General features: G+C 32.7%; 1 protein-coding gene and 1 non-coding gene across 3 annotated transcripts in view; one reads left to right on the forward strand and one right to left on the reverse strand.

The window, feature by feature from the left end:
* LOC106664607 overlaps positions 1–20,588 on the forward strand; it is a 617,189-nt gene that overhangs the window by 445,373 nt on the left and 151,228 nt on the right. For both annotated transcript variants that reach the window (XM_014390497.2, XM_024230588.1), the window contains one exon: positions 17,943–18,141. In XM_014390497.2, the coding sequence (XP_014245983.1) occupies positions 17,955–18,141 (187 nt within the window). In that variant the 5' untranslated portion in view covers positions 17,943–17,954. The remainder of the gene's footprint in view (positions 1–17,942; positions 18,142–20,588) is intronic.
* Positions 19,503–19,575, reverse strand: Trnav-aac. Its single transcript has one exon. It is a non-coding gene; the product is annotated as a tRNA-Val (tRNA).

Below are 20,588 nucleotides of genomic sequence, written 5' to 3' on the forward strand. Positions count from 1 at the left end.
TGTTTGTTCTTACTTAATAACACCTTCAAGAGGATTATTTTTATTTTTGGATTGGAACTTGTTAAAAAAATTTATGTTCGACAAATGAGGGGTAACAACATGAAAACGTGTACCATAAAGCTTCCAAACGTTTCTTCCTCTCTGATTATTTTGTGAACACTTCAATTTTAAACAATTAGGATATTGTGAGTACACTAAAGTCATTAAAAACGAATGGAGGAAATTGGACATTGGTACAACTGTTATCAGTTACCGGATGAAGTTAAACTCCAATTAGCTGTAGGTTTCTAACTAGCACAAATACGTCAAAAACTATAATACATTAGTGCAGATTTCGTGAATTCTCATTATTTCATTGTGATGAAATTTGTTAAGCGATGACAGACAGTTTAGCGATGTTGCAATTACGATTCATGTAAAAATATATGGCTGGAAAAGTGTTGAAGGGAAATTGCAGTATTTCCTTGTTCAGATTTTATCTCACAGTTGTAAAATGTGGAAAAATGGCTCATCGAACGCCTTGAAGTGTCACCAGAGCACAATAAAGACAAGGGTATAAAACTGATGAGGACATAATTTTCGTTGAAACTCGGTACGGAAAAGTTTATGAGGGGATAGGTAAAGTATATTGGGATTCCGCTGGGAGACCACAAATCATCCGGGATGGCTATAATATCCCTCCGAACTTTGATTCATGTAGGAATATGGGCAACGGGGACGAGGGCATTGTGAAGGCGTTCCCTCGTTTTTTTCCCTCCAGTAAAATAATAAATCTTTGGTTTTGTCCATGATAAAAGATGCTGAGAGACGCTAACAGTGTTGAATTAAAATTTGAATTTATAAAAGATTTTATTCAACCTTATATTGAAAGCTGTCGATATTACGAAATTGTTTTAAAATAACATTCTCGGCATTAACAACAAAAAAAAATGCTCCTTATAAAAATTTTGCGCACACTTTCTAAAGTGTGTTAATTAAACATGGCAGTAAAAATAGTGCAAAACGGTCAGGCTTCAACGACTGGGGCGTTTCCATTTATGGGCCCGTAAAAGTTAATGATCCGGCTTTACAACGACACGAAGAGTAGGGCCGTAATTCTGTAAATGTCGCCTTGTGTAAAAATAATGACATAATTATTGCGGTACGTTTTACTTGTAGTTATGTTTTAGTTAACACACCTCACAGCTAGAACAAATATCACGACCTTCCTACAGCCTTATCAATATATAATATTATTATATATTTTTAAAAAATCGTATATTTCTCACAGAAGAGAAATACAGGCTTTTTCAAATATAATGACAAACCCCTTTTTCCTAACGGTTTTAAGGCTGTAATTAAGTTACCTAGTATTTAAATTAGTTCATGAAAGTAAAGGTACCAAACTTTTAAATTTTAAATTTCACGACGTATATTTTCTTGAGTTTATCAAACTAGATTGGTTCATTTTTCTTTTAATTTTTAAACTTGATACACTCTATTCTGTACACGTAGACAACCAAAAACCCACTTTCCTAAAAAGGAGTATTTATTTCTTTGACTGTTTATAATAATAATAATTATTAATAATAACAATTTATAATAATAATAATTTTAGAAAATTGTCCTAAAAAAATAAAGACTACTTTTTACGAAAGTGGGTTTTTGGTTGTTTACATCCATAGAATAGATTGGGACAAGATAAAAGATAAATTTTAACAACAACCTATACAATAAAAGAACAACAATATTATCAATGATTATTCAGAAATCGTGAGATACCGGTGTGATGTAGGTTTCAGAAAAACATTGTCTTTATCGTGCTAACGTTTCGATCTTTATTGAGATCATCTTCAGGACCTGGGATTTACAAACATTGTTTAAATTTAGCAAATACATGTAAGATGTGAAAAAAATATTATCAATATATAGTAATATAGTTTTTTGGAGATTTGTGTTAATATATAATANTATATATATACAATTGATCTTTTTCTTATAAACATACGAAAATCCTATACAAGCGTAATTCTGATATTGCCAGGACTTTTAATTTACGAGAGGATGGATTTCAATGGTGATGTTTTTGCAAGGATCTAGATATATGTTTAACCGTTGGTTGTCATTTTGGTTTTGTTTACATTTTTCAAATTAGTTAAGAGCAACTATTTACTTTTGCCCTATTTACACTCTGCATTTTGGTTTTTATAGTGTGCGAAGCTATTTAATTTTTTTATTTGACGTGCTTTTGTTTAAATTAGTGTACAATTTAGCGTTGAAGAAAAATCATATGGATATATGCTGAGTGCTGCATGGGGCGTGTGTATGCTTGAAGATTTTCGCAGAGGACAATACATAATTTTAAGACTTTAACAGAAACTTCAACTCAAAATTTTTAACGATCTTTCAAATTCGAAAAATGACATAATTATAATTCTTTCTATTTATGCGACAAAATCTCATTTATTATCTACGAAGAGCAGAAAACGTGTTGGGATATAAGAAAGATATATCTATCTAAATTCTTCTTAAGATCTATATCAAATTATATATATTCGCAGATTATAAAAACAAGCTTAAAAGTTATAGGAGTTTACTCTTCAGTTTCCACCAACAAAAGGATTCATTTCCTAGCGAGTATGTAATTGTATCATAATTTTTTATACAAGAAATACTATAAACAGACGAGTCAAAACGATTATGCTTTCTTTTTAATTTAAACAGCCGATACAAGACAAAGGTGAATAGTAATTGTTAAAAAAATAATATAAAATTAGCATAATATGAAATTAGCTAGTGGTAGAGTAGCGGCTTATTTATAGCATTGACTTTTTATCTTGGCCAAGACATTACATAAAAAAAACAATCGATTGAAAGATGTAACTTGGACAATTGACCATAAAAGGTAAATGGATAACACAATATTTTAATTAAACAGTGAAAAAACACGATTTAATTAGATATTTTTAAAACAGATTTTGGAAAGAAAAAAAAACTCGTGATATTCCGTGATACAGATTTTTAAATAAACTTAACATCAGTAATTATTTAAACGCTTAATTTACTTTTAAATTTTTGCACCAACAAATCCAATTTTGTAAAGTCAAGAAAAACATGCGGTGAACAATTTGAAATTAAAGATTTTGGTACAACTTCGTATAAAAATAATACAGATTTTGATTTTATATTTAATTTTCACGCCAAAACATGGGGGTTAAGGTACAAAATTTCATTCTAGCTATTCTTGATTTAGAATCAAGATGTGTGACATTAGGTGTCAGACATCTTGGTTTTAATAAATATTGTTAAATCTAACTTAGCCTGTGACGTGTGGAAAATATAGCCAGTCTTCATTATCATCATAAATGGTGTCAATTTGGCTAAAAATCTCAAATTTCCTAAGTCCAATTTTTAATTTATTTGAGATATTTCACTTTTCCTGTTACTTCCACGTTTCACATCTTTATTTCACAAAGTCTTTAGAATCTCTTAACTTATTAACCCTAATGTATATTTTATTATGTCAGAGAGTGCTTACTCTTTATTTTTATCCTTGTTGTTGATTAAATTACTATCTTAAATTTTCTTGGCTCGGTAAATACTGACAGATATGGCGCATACAGAAAATTATCCCTTGTTAAAGACTTTAAGGCAAATGTACTTATTGTGCCAAAGGTAATTATTACATTCATTGCCAAACATGAATTTATATTTCGTAATAGAATGAACTAAAAATATATGTTGAACGTTGACCATGGCATGACTTATAAGCAATTATATATCATGTCTGTATGATGATTGAAACGAGTTTCCTTGCGAGTATACATACTTATTGGATACATTTCATTTTATTCGTTCGTTATATTGCACTTTTCGTATAACTAAAAATCGTTCGAATCTTCACAAATTGATGATTAAGATCAATGGACAACCCACCGCACTAAATAAATGGGCTGAAACCTCTCTAAGGGTTTAACCATTTCTTATGATTAATTGTATCCTCCGGTCTGCGCACTCGTTAAGATCATGGTTAATGATGCCGGAAATACGTCACGAGCAAGTTGCGTGGTAGAGGGTGGACTATTATTTACAGACGGAGTCCTCTTCGAGATTTCGATGTCGACCCATTGATTTTGCAATCCTCCAATTAATTTACCGGCCGCCTTTACCGAAAAACACCTAACTCACGATTATCCCTTAGGAAATAAAAAAATAGGGATATTTTGATAGCCTAAACTTACTAGCTCATGCACACCGACACACGTGCGCGTATGCGACTGAGTCAAATAAACAGAAAAATTACTTAGCCATTCATTCTCGCTATCTCGCCTTATCTCCTGCATGCTACTTCTTATTATCTTATTTACGCACTCACCCTCTCTCACTCACTCCCTCTCACTCCAACTCTCTCTCTCTCTCTCTCTCTCTCTCTATCTCTCTATCTCTCTCTCTTTCACCATCTTTCACCAACCAACACTGTACATGCACTTATATATTGATTTTTTAACTCTCTTACGTACACTCACCCACTGACCCTTTCAAACTCACTCATTTTCTTACCTGAATAGTTACTCAAACCGTCTGATTTAAAAAAAAAGAAAAAAAATATATAATTAACATATATATATATATATATTCTCACTCACTCTCTCCCGCACTCAATCACTTACTTATTTACTGAATTTCTTATCCTTACATACTTATTCCCTCCCTTGTCAGACGAATGAAATGTTCAAGCTGTTTGTGTTAGAATCAAAAAAAGTGTGATTTGAATTCATTTTGTATATAAACCACAATTATCTTTCTATCTATTCACTCAATATTACTCTCCTCTCACTTCCCTATTTCAATTTTTCTAACTCAACTCACGGTGCGTGAGTCAGAGAGAGGGCAAGGAATTGAGTGGAGAAAGAAAGGGAGAGTGGGTAATAGAGAAAGAGTAAGTAAAGACCTGGTAAAGACACGCACATTTCATACCACACAAATGGAATGAAGTGTTGATAACACTTAATTTTATGTACAAGAACACAGTTATTTACACCTCTTCCAACAAAAGATTTCAAACGGAAAATGGTGTCAGTAGGACTAGGCTGTGATCGATCAGCTATTTTTTATTATATTTGTGTTAATATTTACAATCAGATTTCATCCTGATGTCTTAAAGGTACCATTCAACAGTTGGGGAAAATAATCAAACATTTTAAAATTTCTAGTGCGTTCAATCTTTCACCGTTTCTGTGCACTTATAACGAATCGAGATTTTCTTATTTTAATGTATCGAAGCCAAAGGAATTTTAGCTATCAAATACCAACGCTTAACAGTTTTCCGGTTTCTCATTTATGATTTTATCATGTTGCCGTTTGCCTGTGGAATACAAAAACGCAGAAAAATAGAACCACGGCGTAAGCACCTCTTAATGAGTATGACCGAGGTTAGTGACATCTCGTTAAAAGTTGTCGGGGTGCGGTTCACCGAAACAATTAAAGAAAAGGAAAAGGATTGAAGGGAAAAAATGAAAATGAGGTTGATCTGCCGGAAACGCGTCCGGCGTTTGCTCGGAACGAGGCCTTGATAGCAAACAAACCTTATTGGGGAGTCACTCTTCCCCCAAAAACCCGGCTTCAATCAATATTTCAAACCCCCTACCCTCCTTGCCTCGAAAAATGATACCCTTGTCGGAGGAACGTGTGTGAAAAGTTATTCAACTTTTAGTCCTCGGAATTTCTCTTTCTCTTTAGAAATCTGACAGGTAAATGAAAATGTGATTGCCTCTGAAAAGACTCTGGGCGAAGATTTCCACTACAAATATATCCAGTTTTGACGTTGATCTTTAAAGACTTGGAAACTTTAAAAACAAAAGGACTACCTTTCCCGTTCAATAGCAAAATAATTTAATTTTTTTATACAGTAACCAATACTCTGGCTCTAATTCAACGTAACGTTTATAATCAAGGAATTTTTTATATTCCACGCCGTTTGTTCTGTCCGTCCCGTTTCTTTTTCACCATCATTGGCCATCATCAGTCGTTAACCATAGATATAAAGAGGTGAAACACAAAGAGTTTGAACGCTGAAGAAAGCGTAAGAAGCTAAAACGCCTCTGACAGAAGAATAAGAGAGAAACTGATCTGAAACGAACATAATAAAGATTTATCACCCGGAAAACAAGGAAATTTTACAAAAGGGCGCTGTCTAGTTTTCCGAAATCACGATTGATTCAGAAAGTCAATGTTTTAATATCATTTAAACATAACACATTTATTTATTTATTTTTGATTTTAGAAGTAATTGCTGTATGATATACCCATTGTTTAATTATCTACTTCATGCAAATATTTTTTCCGCGTGTTTATTTTTAGTGTAGAACTGTAACGGAAAAAATCGCGCAGAGTTAAAACTTTTCTTATCACAGCCGACCACTCTTCATTCCACTTTGATGGTGAATTGTTGCCTGAAAATCACTCTCGTTCACTTTGTTTGATAGCCACTCTTTTTTCTTAAGATCAACGATTTTTTTTCTCGAGCTGAAAAGTCTAAAAGCGCAAATATCACTGTGATTCTCTTGTTAAGAATATAATTTATTTTAATCGAATTTGACAGACTTTTCTCAATCCTAATCGTGCAGCTATTTAAAACAAAATTACTTTATTTTTAACGAGAAAATAATAACCCATTTAATCTACCTAGATCGATATCCGAGGGTAATTTATGACAGATTATTCACCAATATAGCCCAGCTTTGCTAGGGTCGGAGAGGTTTTCCCTCCTGACAATTGTTTGGGAAATTTAAATTTAAATAGATTACGTAAACTTCAAAATGTTATAGGGTAAAAAATAAAAAAGTTTGAAAAGTTTTAAGCATTCCTTTGTAAATATAATCTTGGTGAGATTAACGATTCTTTATACAAGTTTTGTCCAAATGATTACAAATAAAATTGGTACCTCCTCGTGCAGAAAACTGTTCTTTAGAAAAATTGGAATATTTATAACTCTTTAATATGGTAAGTGATCTCTTTGTGCTGTTTTTCGGAAGATAGGTGTTCTTCCTGCTTGAAAATACTAAGGAAACAACTCGGTGGCGGTACCATTTTCCACCTGCTTACCAGATTGTTCGTAAAACGTGCCTTACGTAGGGAATACGGTTGGGGTAGAAATGGCAAATCCTGTAATGCCATAGGGTCTTTCCCCTCGGCGATTATTTTAGAAAGGGTACGTAATCGGAATAGAGATAATAAAGGGATGGGACTTTCCTTCCTGTTTAAGTAAGACGTCGGTGGCACTCAGGAGTATTGAAGGTGGGAGTGCTCGTCTAGAAGAGGGGTTTATTTTGTCGAGGGCACGGACAAACTGCTCTCATCCATCAACCCCACGCATGCAAACTTTTCGCCCCGAATCCACCCTTCGTCTTCACCCTCAACAGTTATCATGAGTCTGAAGCTATCCTTTCTTCGTAGGAAACTTGGGATCCGAACCGGAGGAGTGTTTTATCTTAATCCCGGGGGGAGATGGGTCAGAGGAATACCAATGTGTTCCACCTTAAACTTCCCCTTTTATAAATCTACAAGAAGCCTCCTTAGCATGAATATTGATAGCGGGACCCCACTTCAACGATAATCTTTATGGAATAAAACAATCCTTTGGGAAATTTTTCTTTTTCTCTAAAGGGTCCATGTTAATTCCACTTTTCTGATTTAGGGTTATACCGAGCGTTATAGTTAGAATAACTATCTTCCCATATGATTTATTATAACAATGAACGGTTGAACGGATAAACACAAAGGTATGAACGAGTGAAACGTGTTTAAAATTTTATACAAAAATTATTAACTTATAACATATTTTGATTATTTATTAACATAACATTAATACAAAATTGATAGGGTTTTTACACTCTAATATTCTTATTTATTATTTTTTGTTTCCTTCTGCGCTTATAGCTCATTTTGTTCTGGGAAAATCGTGAAAATTGACTTGTAATCATTTTTTCTTGACTTTATTATTATTATTTTTTAATATTATTTTATCAGCTTATGCTTAATTATATTAACTGAGTGTTTATTATTATCATATTTTTTTAAAATTAGGTAGTTATGCTTCAATGCACCCTGGTATGTTAGAATTGTTAGACTAAATACTTTTTCTTTTAACTTTTTTTGTTAAGCTGTTTTACAATAGTAATTAAAGTCAGTCATATATCGAATAATCATATAATCAGTCATATAATGTATAACATATATAGTATATGTATTGTAGAGTTTTGGAAAAGGGCGCCAGCCTGAAAGAGGGCGCCACAAAAAGATCGAGTTTTCGCGGGGAAAAATCCTTTCGGATGAAAAAAAGGATTTTTCGCGCTCTTCTCTCTTGGGTCGACCACGTGAATACGGGCATTTGATTTCTAGTATCTCCAAAATTTAAAAATTAATATTTCATATCTCAGTTGACTGTGTATTATAGTTTTTATTATTTGTTAATTAATGCACATATGTTTTCTATTATTTTTTTAAATTAGAAGGATTAACTTTTATTTAAATATTGTTTTTTCTTTTCTTGTTTAACCCTTTCTTCCTGAGGAGATCCACATAGTAACCATAAATACTGGTAGCAGATGTTAAGAAAACTCAGAAAAAAATTAATAATATTATTTTAATAATAATTTCCAATAATTTGAATATAAATTTTAAAAAAAATGCGAAAAGGAAAAAAAATGCAAAAATCTTGCCATGTTAGAGGAACCCCATGAAATTAATAAAGTAAAAATATATAGATTGAATACATATGTTCAGATATTCTGGCAGAGAGTGCAAAACAGTTGATAAATATGCTTGTGGATATCTTCATCAGGAGTTGGCCTGAATTGCAGGGGACAGAAAAATTGGATGAATTTATCAAAAACATATCCGCTATAGTTGACGAAAACACTAATAAAATTACGGAGGCACGCACACACATACTAGCACAGAAACCAACAACATACAAAACACCCAACATTTCACCTCTCAACAAAAAGGGCACCACGGAAATGGTACAAAAAACGCACATTCCATAAAACCTAGATGAAACGCACAATCCTTCATCCTTTCATCAATCCTCAATCCTACAATCAACCAAACAAACCTATGTATCCAGATTTCAGTATTTTACACAATTCCTGGCAGGAGAGTTTGTTCGAATGCTCATCCCATATCATGGAATTACCTCAAAAAATACATAAATCATTTTTGAAGGATAGTATTTCTCCTACACTAGTTGAAAAAATAAAAGCATATAATACAGTTTTTAACAGAACTAATACCAATTGCATTAAGAAAGAGAAACAAGTTTTAAAAAAATTTAGCCATAAATTGGAAAGTTTTGGAAAAGGGCGCCACAAAAAGATCGAGTTATTACGGGGAAAAAGCCTCTCGGATGAAAAAAAGGATTTTTCGCGCTCTTCTCTCATGGGTCGACCACGTGAATACGGGCATTTGATTTCTAGTCTCTCCTAAATTTAAAAATTAATATTTCATATCTCAGCTGAGTGTGGATTGTGAGTAGAGTCTTGTATTATAATTTTTATTGTTTGTTAATTAATGTATATAGGTTTTCTATTATTTTTTTAAATTAAATGGATTAACTTTTATTTAAATTTTGTTTTTTTCTTTTCATGTTTAAACCTTTTTTTTCTAAGGAGATCCACATAGTAACCATAAATGGTTTATATATAAATCCTAAATCCAGACATTTCGCTAAAGAAAAGTAGTTTCGTTACTTAGCATATAGTAAGTCTATGGATGTAATGTTCAATAAATAGCTATAATGAGTGTGCATTAGAAAAAACCTACGATATTTATTCAAAACATAGCTAACAATGGGTAGCTAAACTATTAACCGTATGGTCATACTTTAGACAGACAGAAAAATAATAAGAAAAATCCAAAGAATAAAACGCTTCTGCATCACTTGTGCTATTAAAATAACGCCCACAACCAAAACTCGTACCTATAATCCAGTTGTCACCTTTACCTATATGCAGGGTGAGTTTAACTTATAACCCTTGTTATTTTTTAACCCCGAAGCAATTAAACTTAATTAATTTAATAATTACTTGTCCATTTTTATGTTGTTAAGTTAAAACTATGCTGAAGGAAATGTAAAGATTTCATCCGTCGCTTCTGTGTTCATGGTGTTTGTGTTTAACAATGTTGGTGTAAAAACTATGTAAATTGACCAAGTTACATCTTTCAATTAATTATTCTATCCATGTAAGGTCTTAGTTGATATAAAAAAGGCAGTGTCACGAGCGGGACTCGAACCCACGACCTTCGGCCCAATACGCCGCTGCTCTAACCACTTGAGCTGTCGTGACTTCAATCCTCTCGGACACTAACTCTCCATCGCAATCTACAACCGTTCGAAACATTTCCTCTTTTTGTCATTTTTAGAGGTCGTATAATCGGATTGTATTCTCAGCGACTTTTGAAGTGGCCACGGGGAGCTGATTAGTGAAGTGATACCTCTTTTTCTTATTAAATAAGTAACTTATTAAATATTAATTTATTTACGTTTTAGTGGTCAATTGACCAAGTTACATTATTCAATTAATTATTCTTTCCATATAAGGTTTTGGTTGAGATAAAAAAGTCAGTGTCATGAGCGGGATTCGAACCCACGACCTTCGGCTAAATATGCCCCTGCTCTTTGACATTGATCCTCTCGGACACCAAATCTCCATCTAATATTATTATTACAAACAGTTAATCTTTTAATTTTGCCAATTTACCGCAAAAAAATTATTCTATATCCCAAACCGTTATCAATTTCCAATTTTGGCATTCTGCTGAATAATCAAATGTGGTCTAGCTTGACCAACACACGCCCATTAGCAGAATTAAAATTTACCGGACTTGTGTGAAGAAATAAGGTCACTACTCTCAAATTAGGGAGTTAAAAGTGGGTTCATTCAATTTACAACGTGGCCCTTTTGTCACTGCATTCATTTGAAACGTCCACTAAATAACACTCTAGACCGCAGTTCACACGTTCAAAAGTGGGGAAAAAGCGGTGGGTATAAACAAAGACAAATAGTTATTATTATAGTTGTACCTCTTGTAACAAAATTACTTTTCATCTATTAATCGCCATTCTAAATGGTAGGTGAAATTATCATAATAAATCATATTCTTTATTTAGTGTAACTCAAGCGATTTAACTTGGCTTATTGATTTTCAACACAAAAATAACCCTTAGTAGTTAAGAAAGAAAGGTATTGTTTCCTCAACGATGCCCTGAGCGTTGAGAAATGAGGGGGAAACAAAGAAAGGGAGAAAAAACCCAGCATTCTAATTCTAAAAAGAAAAAAAGACATAAAAGGGAATAAGCGAAGGGTGGCCGAGATTATAAAAAGAAAACGTGAGGGCCGGTTTGACAGGGACGCATCAATATTCAAGGCTAGGTCTTGCAAGTATAGTTTACGATTGTACGGAATGGGGTCGACCGGGGTGTAGAAATAACCCTAATGAGCACCCTGAGCCCCTGCTGTAAATGTTATTGTCTTCGAGCAAATACCTGGGAGATAATAACGTTCAAAGGTCAATTCCCGCTCTCCCGCAATATACGTGCAGCCTTTCATCAAACAGCACCTGACTGTCAGTCTGGACCTGTTTATAACCCAAAATAGGACACCTTCCCGAACTGTTTGGCTACTTGAAGAACACTTAAAGTGAAACTATAATGTGTATATGGATTTCGTAATCATAATTAATCTTTTAATCATTTTAAATTAATTATTCTATTTATCTAAAGTCTTGGTACAGATGAAAAAGTAGTGTCACGATCGGGATTCGAACCAACGAACTTCGGCTTAATATGCAGCTGCTCTAACCTGACCTTACATAAAAAGTGTACTTAATTTATCGATAATATGGCGTTTTATTATAAAATTAAAAAAGAGAGAGGGAGGCATTGAGAGAGATGAGAGTGGGAAAGATTGAGATCACTAGTTAAACAGATAATTGAGTACATAAATAAAGATGAAAGTTAATAGAATGAGCGAAATATAGAAAGATGGATAGATGGATACAGAAAGACAGAGAGAAAGAGAGAGAGAGATATGAGTAAGAAAGAGAAAGATTTGAATTGATAAATTTATTTGCAAAATCAACTCTTACTGGACCTTTCTTACGTGAAGAAATGAGACAGAGAGAGTGAGAGAGAGAGAAAGAAAGAGATAGATAGATAGATAGATAGATAAAGAGAGAGAGAGAGTGAGAAAGAGAGAGAGAGAGAGAGAGAGAGAGAGAGAGAGAGAGAGAGAGAGAAAAAAAAAGATAGAGAAATGAGTAAGAAAGAGAAAGATTTTAATTGATAAATTTATTGGCAAAATCAACTCTCACTGGACCTTTTTACGTGAGGAAATGAGAGAGAGAGAGAGAGAGAGAGAGAGAGAAAGAGAAAGAGAGAGTTAATAAATACGTAGCTGAATTTTTGAGATAATGAAAAAAAGATTATAGATAATGAACTGTAAGGGCTTAACTGAGACACTAAAAATAATTGTACAAGCGGGAGAAATAAAAACGTAAATCCATAGAGAGAAAAGTAAAACACAAAAAACAAAGGTAAATAGATAGATAGAGAAAACGAGTGAGGGAGAGAAAGAGAGAGTAAGAGAGAAAGAAGAAATAAGGAGAGAGAATGTGAGAGTGAGATAAAGTGAGAGGAAAAGAAAAAAGAAATTTTACAGGACAAAATTAATAATTAAATCACGCTCTAAGCTTTTCTTCGTAGTTCGAAAATAGCTGTACAAGCTTTTTAAAGTGCCGTTTTTCACGTCTATTTCAATGTTTATTACAATGATTTTGTATTTATTATTAAGGAGTGAAAATAATAAACCCACATAACAACTGCTCTATTACGTTTATTTGAGCTTTATTTAAATAACATATTCCTCTAGATGACATTAAAATAGTATATTGATCGGTAAGTGTGAGCGAAATGTGCAAGTGTCAATTTAATTTTTTTAAAACAACTCTGAAGTTTAACAAGTGGTGGTAATGGAATATGGATGATACCAGTTAAAATAAAGCAGGCAAAGTTTAGTAATATCTTTACCACGGCAAACTTCCCAGTTGGTGAAGTGGAACAGAATTTGGTCAATAGATGTTATTGTTGGTCTTTTTTATATACTTCATTCCCGTCGAGCGAAAGAAAAATTCTTTCCCTTCTTCGAAATTCCCTAAAAGTGAACAACCTTCTCGGTTGATTATTTAAAACGGAGTTTGGCGTGAGCCTCCCAGATCAGATTCTCCACGAACTTTCACAATTACCGAAAGTGATCAGTAGATTGCGAGTAATTGGAGTTTCACGAAGGCTTTTTAAAAAATGAACCGCCACCCGGAAAATATCATTTATAATTAACTGAAACATAACCCCTTCCGAGTAACTATGACGACCGTACCGGACCGAACGTGTGAACATATTAATTCCGAAACGCGCAGTACACTTCAAACTCACAAGGGAACGACCAGGTTGGTGGGCTACGGATTTGGACCAAACATTTATTGGTAATTCTATACTCCCAAATATCGGACAAAAATATTCGCCACTTCTTGTGAAGAGGCCCTGGTTTCGCAAAATAAAGCTGAAATTAAATTTTCCGTTTTTTAATACTTTTATCACGCCTTTCTACTTACTCAAATCAAATATGTGAATATATCATTTTACAGCATTTTTTATGTAGATTGAAATAAACGTATAGTAAAAGCTATCAAAGTTTATCAATAAACAAAACGTTCTAAAAACAAATATTTTTCAAGTAAACTAAGTCATCATTTTTTTTGATGAAACGAATATGAAATTTCGTGGTAGTGCCGCAAGAGAACCAAAATGTAAAGTTTTGTTTTAATTTAAATTTATCGATTTTTCGATCCGTAAAATTTATCCGATTTTTAAGAAATTATTATCAGAATATCTAACTAAAACGTCTATAATTCAAAAAACTCTACAACGATTTTGTCATCTATCATTCCATTTGAAAGAAAAGACGTAGGTTTTTAACGACGTATGGATAATAAAAATGAATAAAAGATTTCTATAAGAATATACATAAAATAAGATAATTTTCTGTCAGAAATTTACCTCGTTTTTTAAATGGAAATAATAATCCGAATTTAATATTTGATACAGTTATCAAATTCTTTTGATACTTTTTGTTTAAAACCAATTATCAACCAACAAAATCGGTCTCCTAGGTATTGATTTTAAGAGCATGTACTAGGAATGTCAGTCACGTTGAAATTATCCGCCAAAAAAATTAATTTACACGGATTTCTGCGAAAGTTGGTATCTAAGAGTTCTACAACGCTAGAATCACGCCAGTGAGGTCAAATCCAAGTTTTGACTATTTTCTAAAGGACTCCACATGAATATTTTTTCACTATTGGACATATATATATATAATATCTTGTGAACTGCTTTAATCAACGTTCTGGCTATAAAAAAAAGGAGTTTCTGTTAACAAGTGAGAATAAATATTTCATACAGACCCCCCATTATTCCAATAACAACATATTTATTATAAATAGACGTAAGGGAATTTTTAATAATTCGACTTAATCGGGGAAGCGGAATGAAAAAGACTGCACTCGCAGGGATTAGGATTTTCAAAATAGCCTTGCCCTCCGCAAAGACATACAAATGTTAATTCAATTCAAATCTGATTATACTATGATTGTACAGCAGACTGACACAGACTCTCCACACAAGACTTAGGAGGCAACATTTTAACAGAATATATGGACAAAAACGAATACTTCTAGGACCGCTATTATTATATTATTATTATTATTATTATTATTATTATACAGATTTTGTAAAATAAACTTTTCAAAAAACATCTTGAATATGTACTGATCGGCGATTTGGATTTTAGCAAGTTCGGTTTACCAAGACTGGACATTATAATTAAAATTATAATGCAATGTATTATAGGTAGGCACCTAAGCTGTTGGAATTGCACGAATCTTGTCTGTCGTGTATTCATACTAACCGTATTGAACCGCACAGAGAAGAAAAGACAACCGCAGACACGTGCCAGCACAAGCAAAACATTCTCGGCGACAATGCTGCCCGGTGCGTGACTGACACGCTCCGCAAACGTTCGCTAAGTATGAACGTTCCTATATGTTTTGTATGTAATGATGTTTTTTGTGTCTGCCACGCTTTGTGCTGGATACGCTCTGTGCTAGTAGATATGAATCGACCTTTAATCGGAAACGGCCTCGAAACTTCCTTGTCCATTAACCCCTCACATTGGCTGGTTTTTCTTGGAATGACCTCCAGGAGTAGGGTTGGCATTAGCGTTAGTGCTGCGATCGTGTGAAAAACTGTTTGTATTCACATTTGTAAAATGTGCTAGTAAGTAAGAATGCAAATTAAATGATTAATTTTTTTTACATAAATAAAATGGATCAACAGTTCGGCAAGACACAGAAGTTATACAGGTTTAGCCTATTCTAAGTTATGTAAAATTCATTAATATCTAATTATTATTGAATAAACACTTCTTTACATTTAATGTTGCTTAATTTTCTGTTTTTAAATTATTTAAAAAATTATCTTCCAAACCCTTCTTAAAATGCATGTGTATATATTAATATATATTAATTGCCTTAAGTTTAAAAACATACGTGATAGGGGATATTTTTATTTTATTTATTTGATTTACTTTCAGCTGTTTTCTGTTGTTTTTTTTTATTTATACGTTTTGTTACCTCACCAAGTGCATACTTCAGCCAAAAGCCTTATGAATGAATGATGACTGATTTATATAGGCTCAAATCTGTGCACGCATATGCATACATAAACGCGTGCACAGAGTACACTTCTCACAGTTGTCACGATCCTGGGTTGACAGCGAGTCAAGGAGGAAGTTGAAACCCTTTCCAACCGGAAGGATCCCGGAAGGAGTAAGTGGTGGCGGCCGAAGTCGGGTGCGTTTGAGACGTAAATCTGTCCGTAAACCAAGTTAATGAGATTTAGAGAATAAAATTTAAGTGAGGGGAAAGAAATATTTTTAATTTAGCTAATATTGTTTGTTTAATTGGCGGAAGGATTATTAATATTTAAATTTTAATTATAATTTATTTTTAACCGAAGATTAATTTTCCATTTTCTTTGTTTTCTTTTAATCTTTTACTTTACACTTTACTTTCTAATTCCACCTCCGCTGGTTGGACATAGGCGAAGAAAAGGTGGGAAAAACTGGTAGCAAAGCTTTTATTTCACAGCAATGAATCTTTTTTCAAAATCTAATTTTATACCCAAATAAATTATGATAAATCGTTATTTAAAAATTTAAAAAAATATCTCTCTGGCATTCTCAACACGACGCACAAGAAGACACAATTACGCTGAAAATAAACACTGAGTGAGTACAAATATTTTTGTACAAAATATAGCATAATTTATATTGTATTGAGTACAAATACGTGCTTAAAATAAACCCGATTTTTACGTTTCCGAAAACATTCCATTTTTTTTTACTTTACTGTTTTTTCGTTTTATCAGGAACCCATTTTCTTTCTTTTCTTTTTTTATATATCCTAGATGACAAGATGATAAAAAATAGTAACCTTACAATAAATTTAAAGGCACAAGAACATATTTTATCGAACTATGTATTTAATATATTTTTCGCTGCTAAGGCCCAATGGAAAGACAAAATAAAAGTTATATTATAATCAGTGATCCCACATCCCTAGCCTTGCTTTGCGAGTAAAAATTATAAAGCGATATTTATATGAAAGGAAGATAAACAATCATTGATCAGTAATTTAATAAATTTTCGATGACGTTTAATGGCTTTATTAATATCTTTGATGTGTAATACAATGTGAGTGCTGACTACTAGTCGAAATTTTTCTTTTTTGATTTTCTATCCTCCTTACATATATGGTAATAATCTTTTATCGTTTTTATTTATTTATTTGTTGCATTTTCTTTTTTTTCATGGTCTAGAGATTCAATATTTTTATTTTGTTTATTAGTTTTAGGATCTACTTTTTTGTCTATGTTTGATGTCTTGTAGAGTGATTTTGTCAATATATTCATTTTTATATAATACTTGTGACCAAAACAATAGGTTTTATAATCTCATGATTGTAAGAGAGGAAAGTGGTGTTTTTTTTGCCCCACAATCAAATTTTTATTTTCTCGCCTCGATCAGCTTCCTTTTCTTGTAAGGAGGTATGTAACCTGTTTATAAGATGGATAAATTTGTATTATTAATTAAAAAACCGCCCAAGCCTAGTGGCCTTGCCTGGAGTGCCCCCCCCCCGTGGTGAGTGTCCACCATGGAATAAAGTAAAACATTTATTTTTTTATAGAAAATATTATACTACTTTCCTCTCATATATTGATTGATTTATTTGTTTATTTATTTATTTTTATCAAATTTATTTAGAGTACAAACAAGAATATACTTTTAGTTAAAGGAGTTCCCCATTACTCTGGACACATAAAATGAGGTGGCGCCCAACTCACTAATATTTCTTTGGTCTTTAATATTTCTTTTATCTTTGTTTTTGTTTTTTTAATTTTGTAAATTGTCCCTCCAGTCTTACCACCTACTCGGGATAAGTTTTGCTCTGACCCGAAATAATTTTGGGTGTAACATACTGTCATTTATTTTGTTTTGTGATACTGATTATTGTGAGATCGTTATTTATTTATTTTGAAAAACATTCTAGTTTTTTTCGGTAAATTAATAGATACTATTATAAAATACAACATCTTTTGACAATGCATTAGTAGTTTTGAACGTACTTTTTATTTTCATGTAATTTGTCAAATATTAACTAGATTTCATATTATAATATTTTTCATTTCTGTACCTTAAGTTGTAATATTGAATTGTAGAATAAACTTCAAAATGATTTAAATGTTATTAACAAACAAAAATATAAAAGTGATTTTATTTATGTTGCAGGTGGTGAAGAGTATGTTTGAGATCGGGGCTTGGCTGCCACTCGTGCTGCTGACGATTCCTCGGATCACGGCCCTGTCCCAGCCGACGTGCCGCGTTTCCGAGTTTTTCTGCGACACGGGACAGTGCGTCGCCTTGGACAGGTTCTGCGACGGTTCCTACGACTGCAAGGACAAGTCCGACGAGCCACGATACTGCTCACGTAAGTTCAACAGTGATTAATTACGATTAAAAAAATTGAAATGTGCCCGGGACAGAAGTCGCTTTTTGTCTAGTCCTGCATATATAAATATTTCACGGCCGGCCAGGGAGGAATTCGAAGAAGTGGGATTTGCCAAGATTGGTTGGGGCCTGTCAACGCCAGATCCGCCCTCCTGCCTCATTACCCAGATGTATAAAATATCGGGGAAAATTATTTATAATTCCTTCATTATTTATTACCTCTTTTATATTAACGACAATTTACCTATCATAACTCGTAATCCTTTTCGCATTGGTTTAAAACTCTGCTTTTATATTTGAAAATCACAACTTGTCAAACACATTTTAAAACATTTGTTATCAAATTTACATACCGGAAAATTTATTTGAGCCATTTCTTCTCTAGGTTTGAATTCATATTTGATGTTTTACGTTATGACGGTATCCAACTCTCTTTTTTTCATCTTATTGCTACCCTCTCTGTACCTCAGGGGCATGTCAATTGTAAGCACCACATAAATACCCAATGCACAAAAAAAAAGATAAAAAGATAACAGTATGGTTAGCGTTCACACTACCCCTGAATATTTGATGTTCCTTGGGGTAATTGGGGATATGCCCCTCTATTTACGCTTATCAATTACATTCACACAACTGACTTTGTGCTCACTACCCCAGAGTGCTTGATATTCTTCGATCTATTTTGGGGGGTACGCCTCTACCTTCACACTAATAAATTACATTAACACATTCATTCTCCCTACCCCAGAGTATTCGATTTCCTGGGCGTATTGTGATAAACCCATCCATTCCAACTAATAAATTACATTGGCACGTTCATTGCCACTACTCAACATTTTTCATGGTAATTGGGAAAAACCCTGCCATTTACGCTAATAAATTACTTTCATACACACCACAAATTATTCAAACTGCCACAAAGTACTCGATATTCCACGGGAGGGATATGGATGTATGCATATAAATACATTCGTTAAAAAACTAAAAATCGATAATAATATATTACATTCACTACTAATCCACGTTGTTTTTTCGTTTCTATTTTTTTTTCAATTTTAAGTCAGTTTTTAATAGGCGTATTTTATTATTTCATTGTTAAGAATTTAATGTGTGTATAGAAATACTTTTATTGAATGTAATAAAATATTTTTTTGTATTGTATAAATTCACTTTTTACTACATCCCATATGTATTCGTTAAATTTAAACAATGATTGTAAATCCCAGGCTCTGATCTGAAGATTATCTCAATAAAGATCGAAACTCACTAGTTTTCGAGGTCCGCTTGACCAATTAATATCTTTCAAGTAATTACGGTTGTTAGTTGAGATAAAAAAGTCAGTGTCACGAGCGGGATTCGAACCCACGATCTTCGGCTAGTTACGCCGCTGCTCTACCATTTGAGCTATCGTGACCTCGATCCACTCCCGATCCAATTTCCCATCTCAACCCCAACTTTTGAATTTTCCCTCCTTTTAATGTCAAGCGAATCCCACTCGTGACACTGACTTTTTATCACAACTAAAATCCTTAATCAATTGAAAAAGATCGAAACGTTGGCACGATAAAGAAAATGTTTTTCTGAAACCTACGTCGCACCAGACCGCATCTCACGATTTCCGAATAATCATAGTTAAGAAATCAAAAAGATAAAAATACTAAAAACTTTTTCAAACACGGATTTTAATGAGGAGTGAGCTTTTTTTTTACTGTTCTCACACGTTTGTCTTGAAGAAGAAACAACGATTTTACGAAACGGAAGGCAGATGAATAAAAATATATTCAATTTAGTAAATGTCAACATAAAATTGAAATTTTATATTTAATTTTGACATATAAATATTTACTATACATAGTAGATGGAGGTCCGCGAGTAAACACAATAAAGTCTAAAGTGTGCTATTATTATTATTAAAAGACAAAAATTGTTACACATTTTAACAGAAATTCATATTCAAAAGCAATGTTTATTATTTAGCCTTATCTACTATTTTATCGCGGAAATGTAGAGAAAAAATGAGTTCATTTGTCAACTTTGTGAGTTAAGATTCATAGTTGTTTTTGTTAATTGTTTATTTCTTATACGCCTTGTTATTTCCTGTGGGTTCTAGTTTACATTTATTGTTTTGAAACATTTATGCTTCAAAAATATAACTTACCTTAGATATCTCGCCACGATTAGAAAATATAGTACATCTGTTAATTGTTCTATAAATTATATATTTGATTTTCTCAATAAACTTTTCACAATAAACATAACCAGTAAAATTAATATATACAAAGATTTATTTTGGCTACATCTTAAATATTTATTCCATTAACTTTCTCTATGTTCCTTCATACGTTTAGGTCATCAACTCTGGCAGTTAATCAAATTTATATATATATATATATATATATATATATATATATGTATGTATGTATGTAT

The sequence above is a fragment of the Cimex lectularius genome, unplaced genomic scaffold (assembly GCF_000648675.2).
Source record: "Cimex lectularius strain Harlan isolate CLEC.00 unplaced genomic scaffold, Clec_2.1 scaffold13, whole genome shotgun sequence".
In the NCBI taxonomy this organism is placed as follows: domain Eukaryota; kingdom Metazoa; phylum Arthropoda; class Insecta; order Hemiptera; family Cimicidae; genus Cimex; species Cimex lectularius.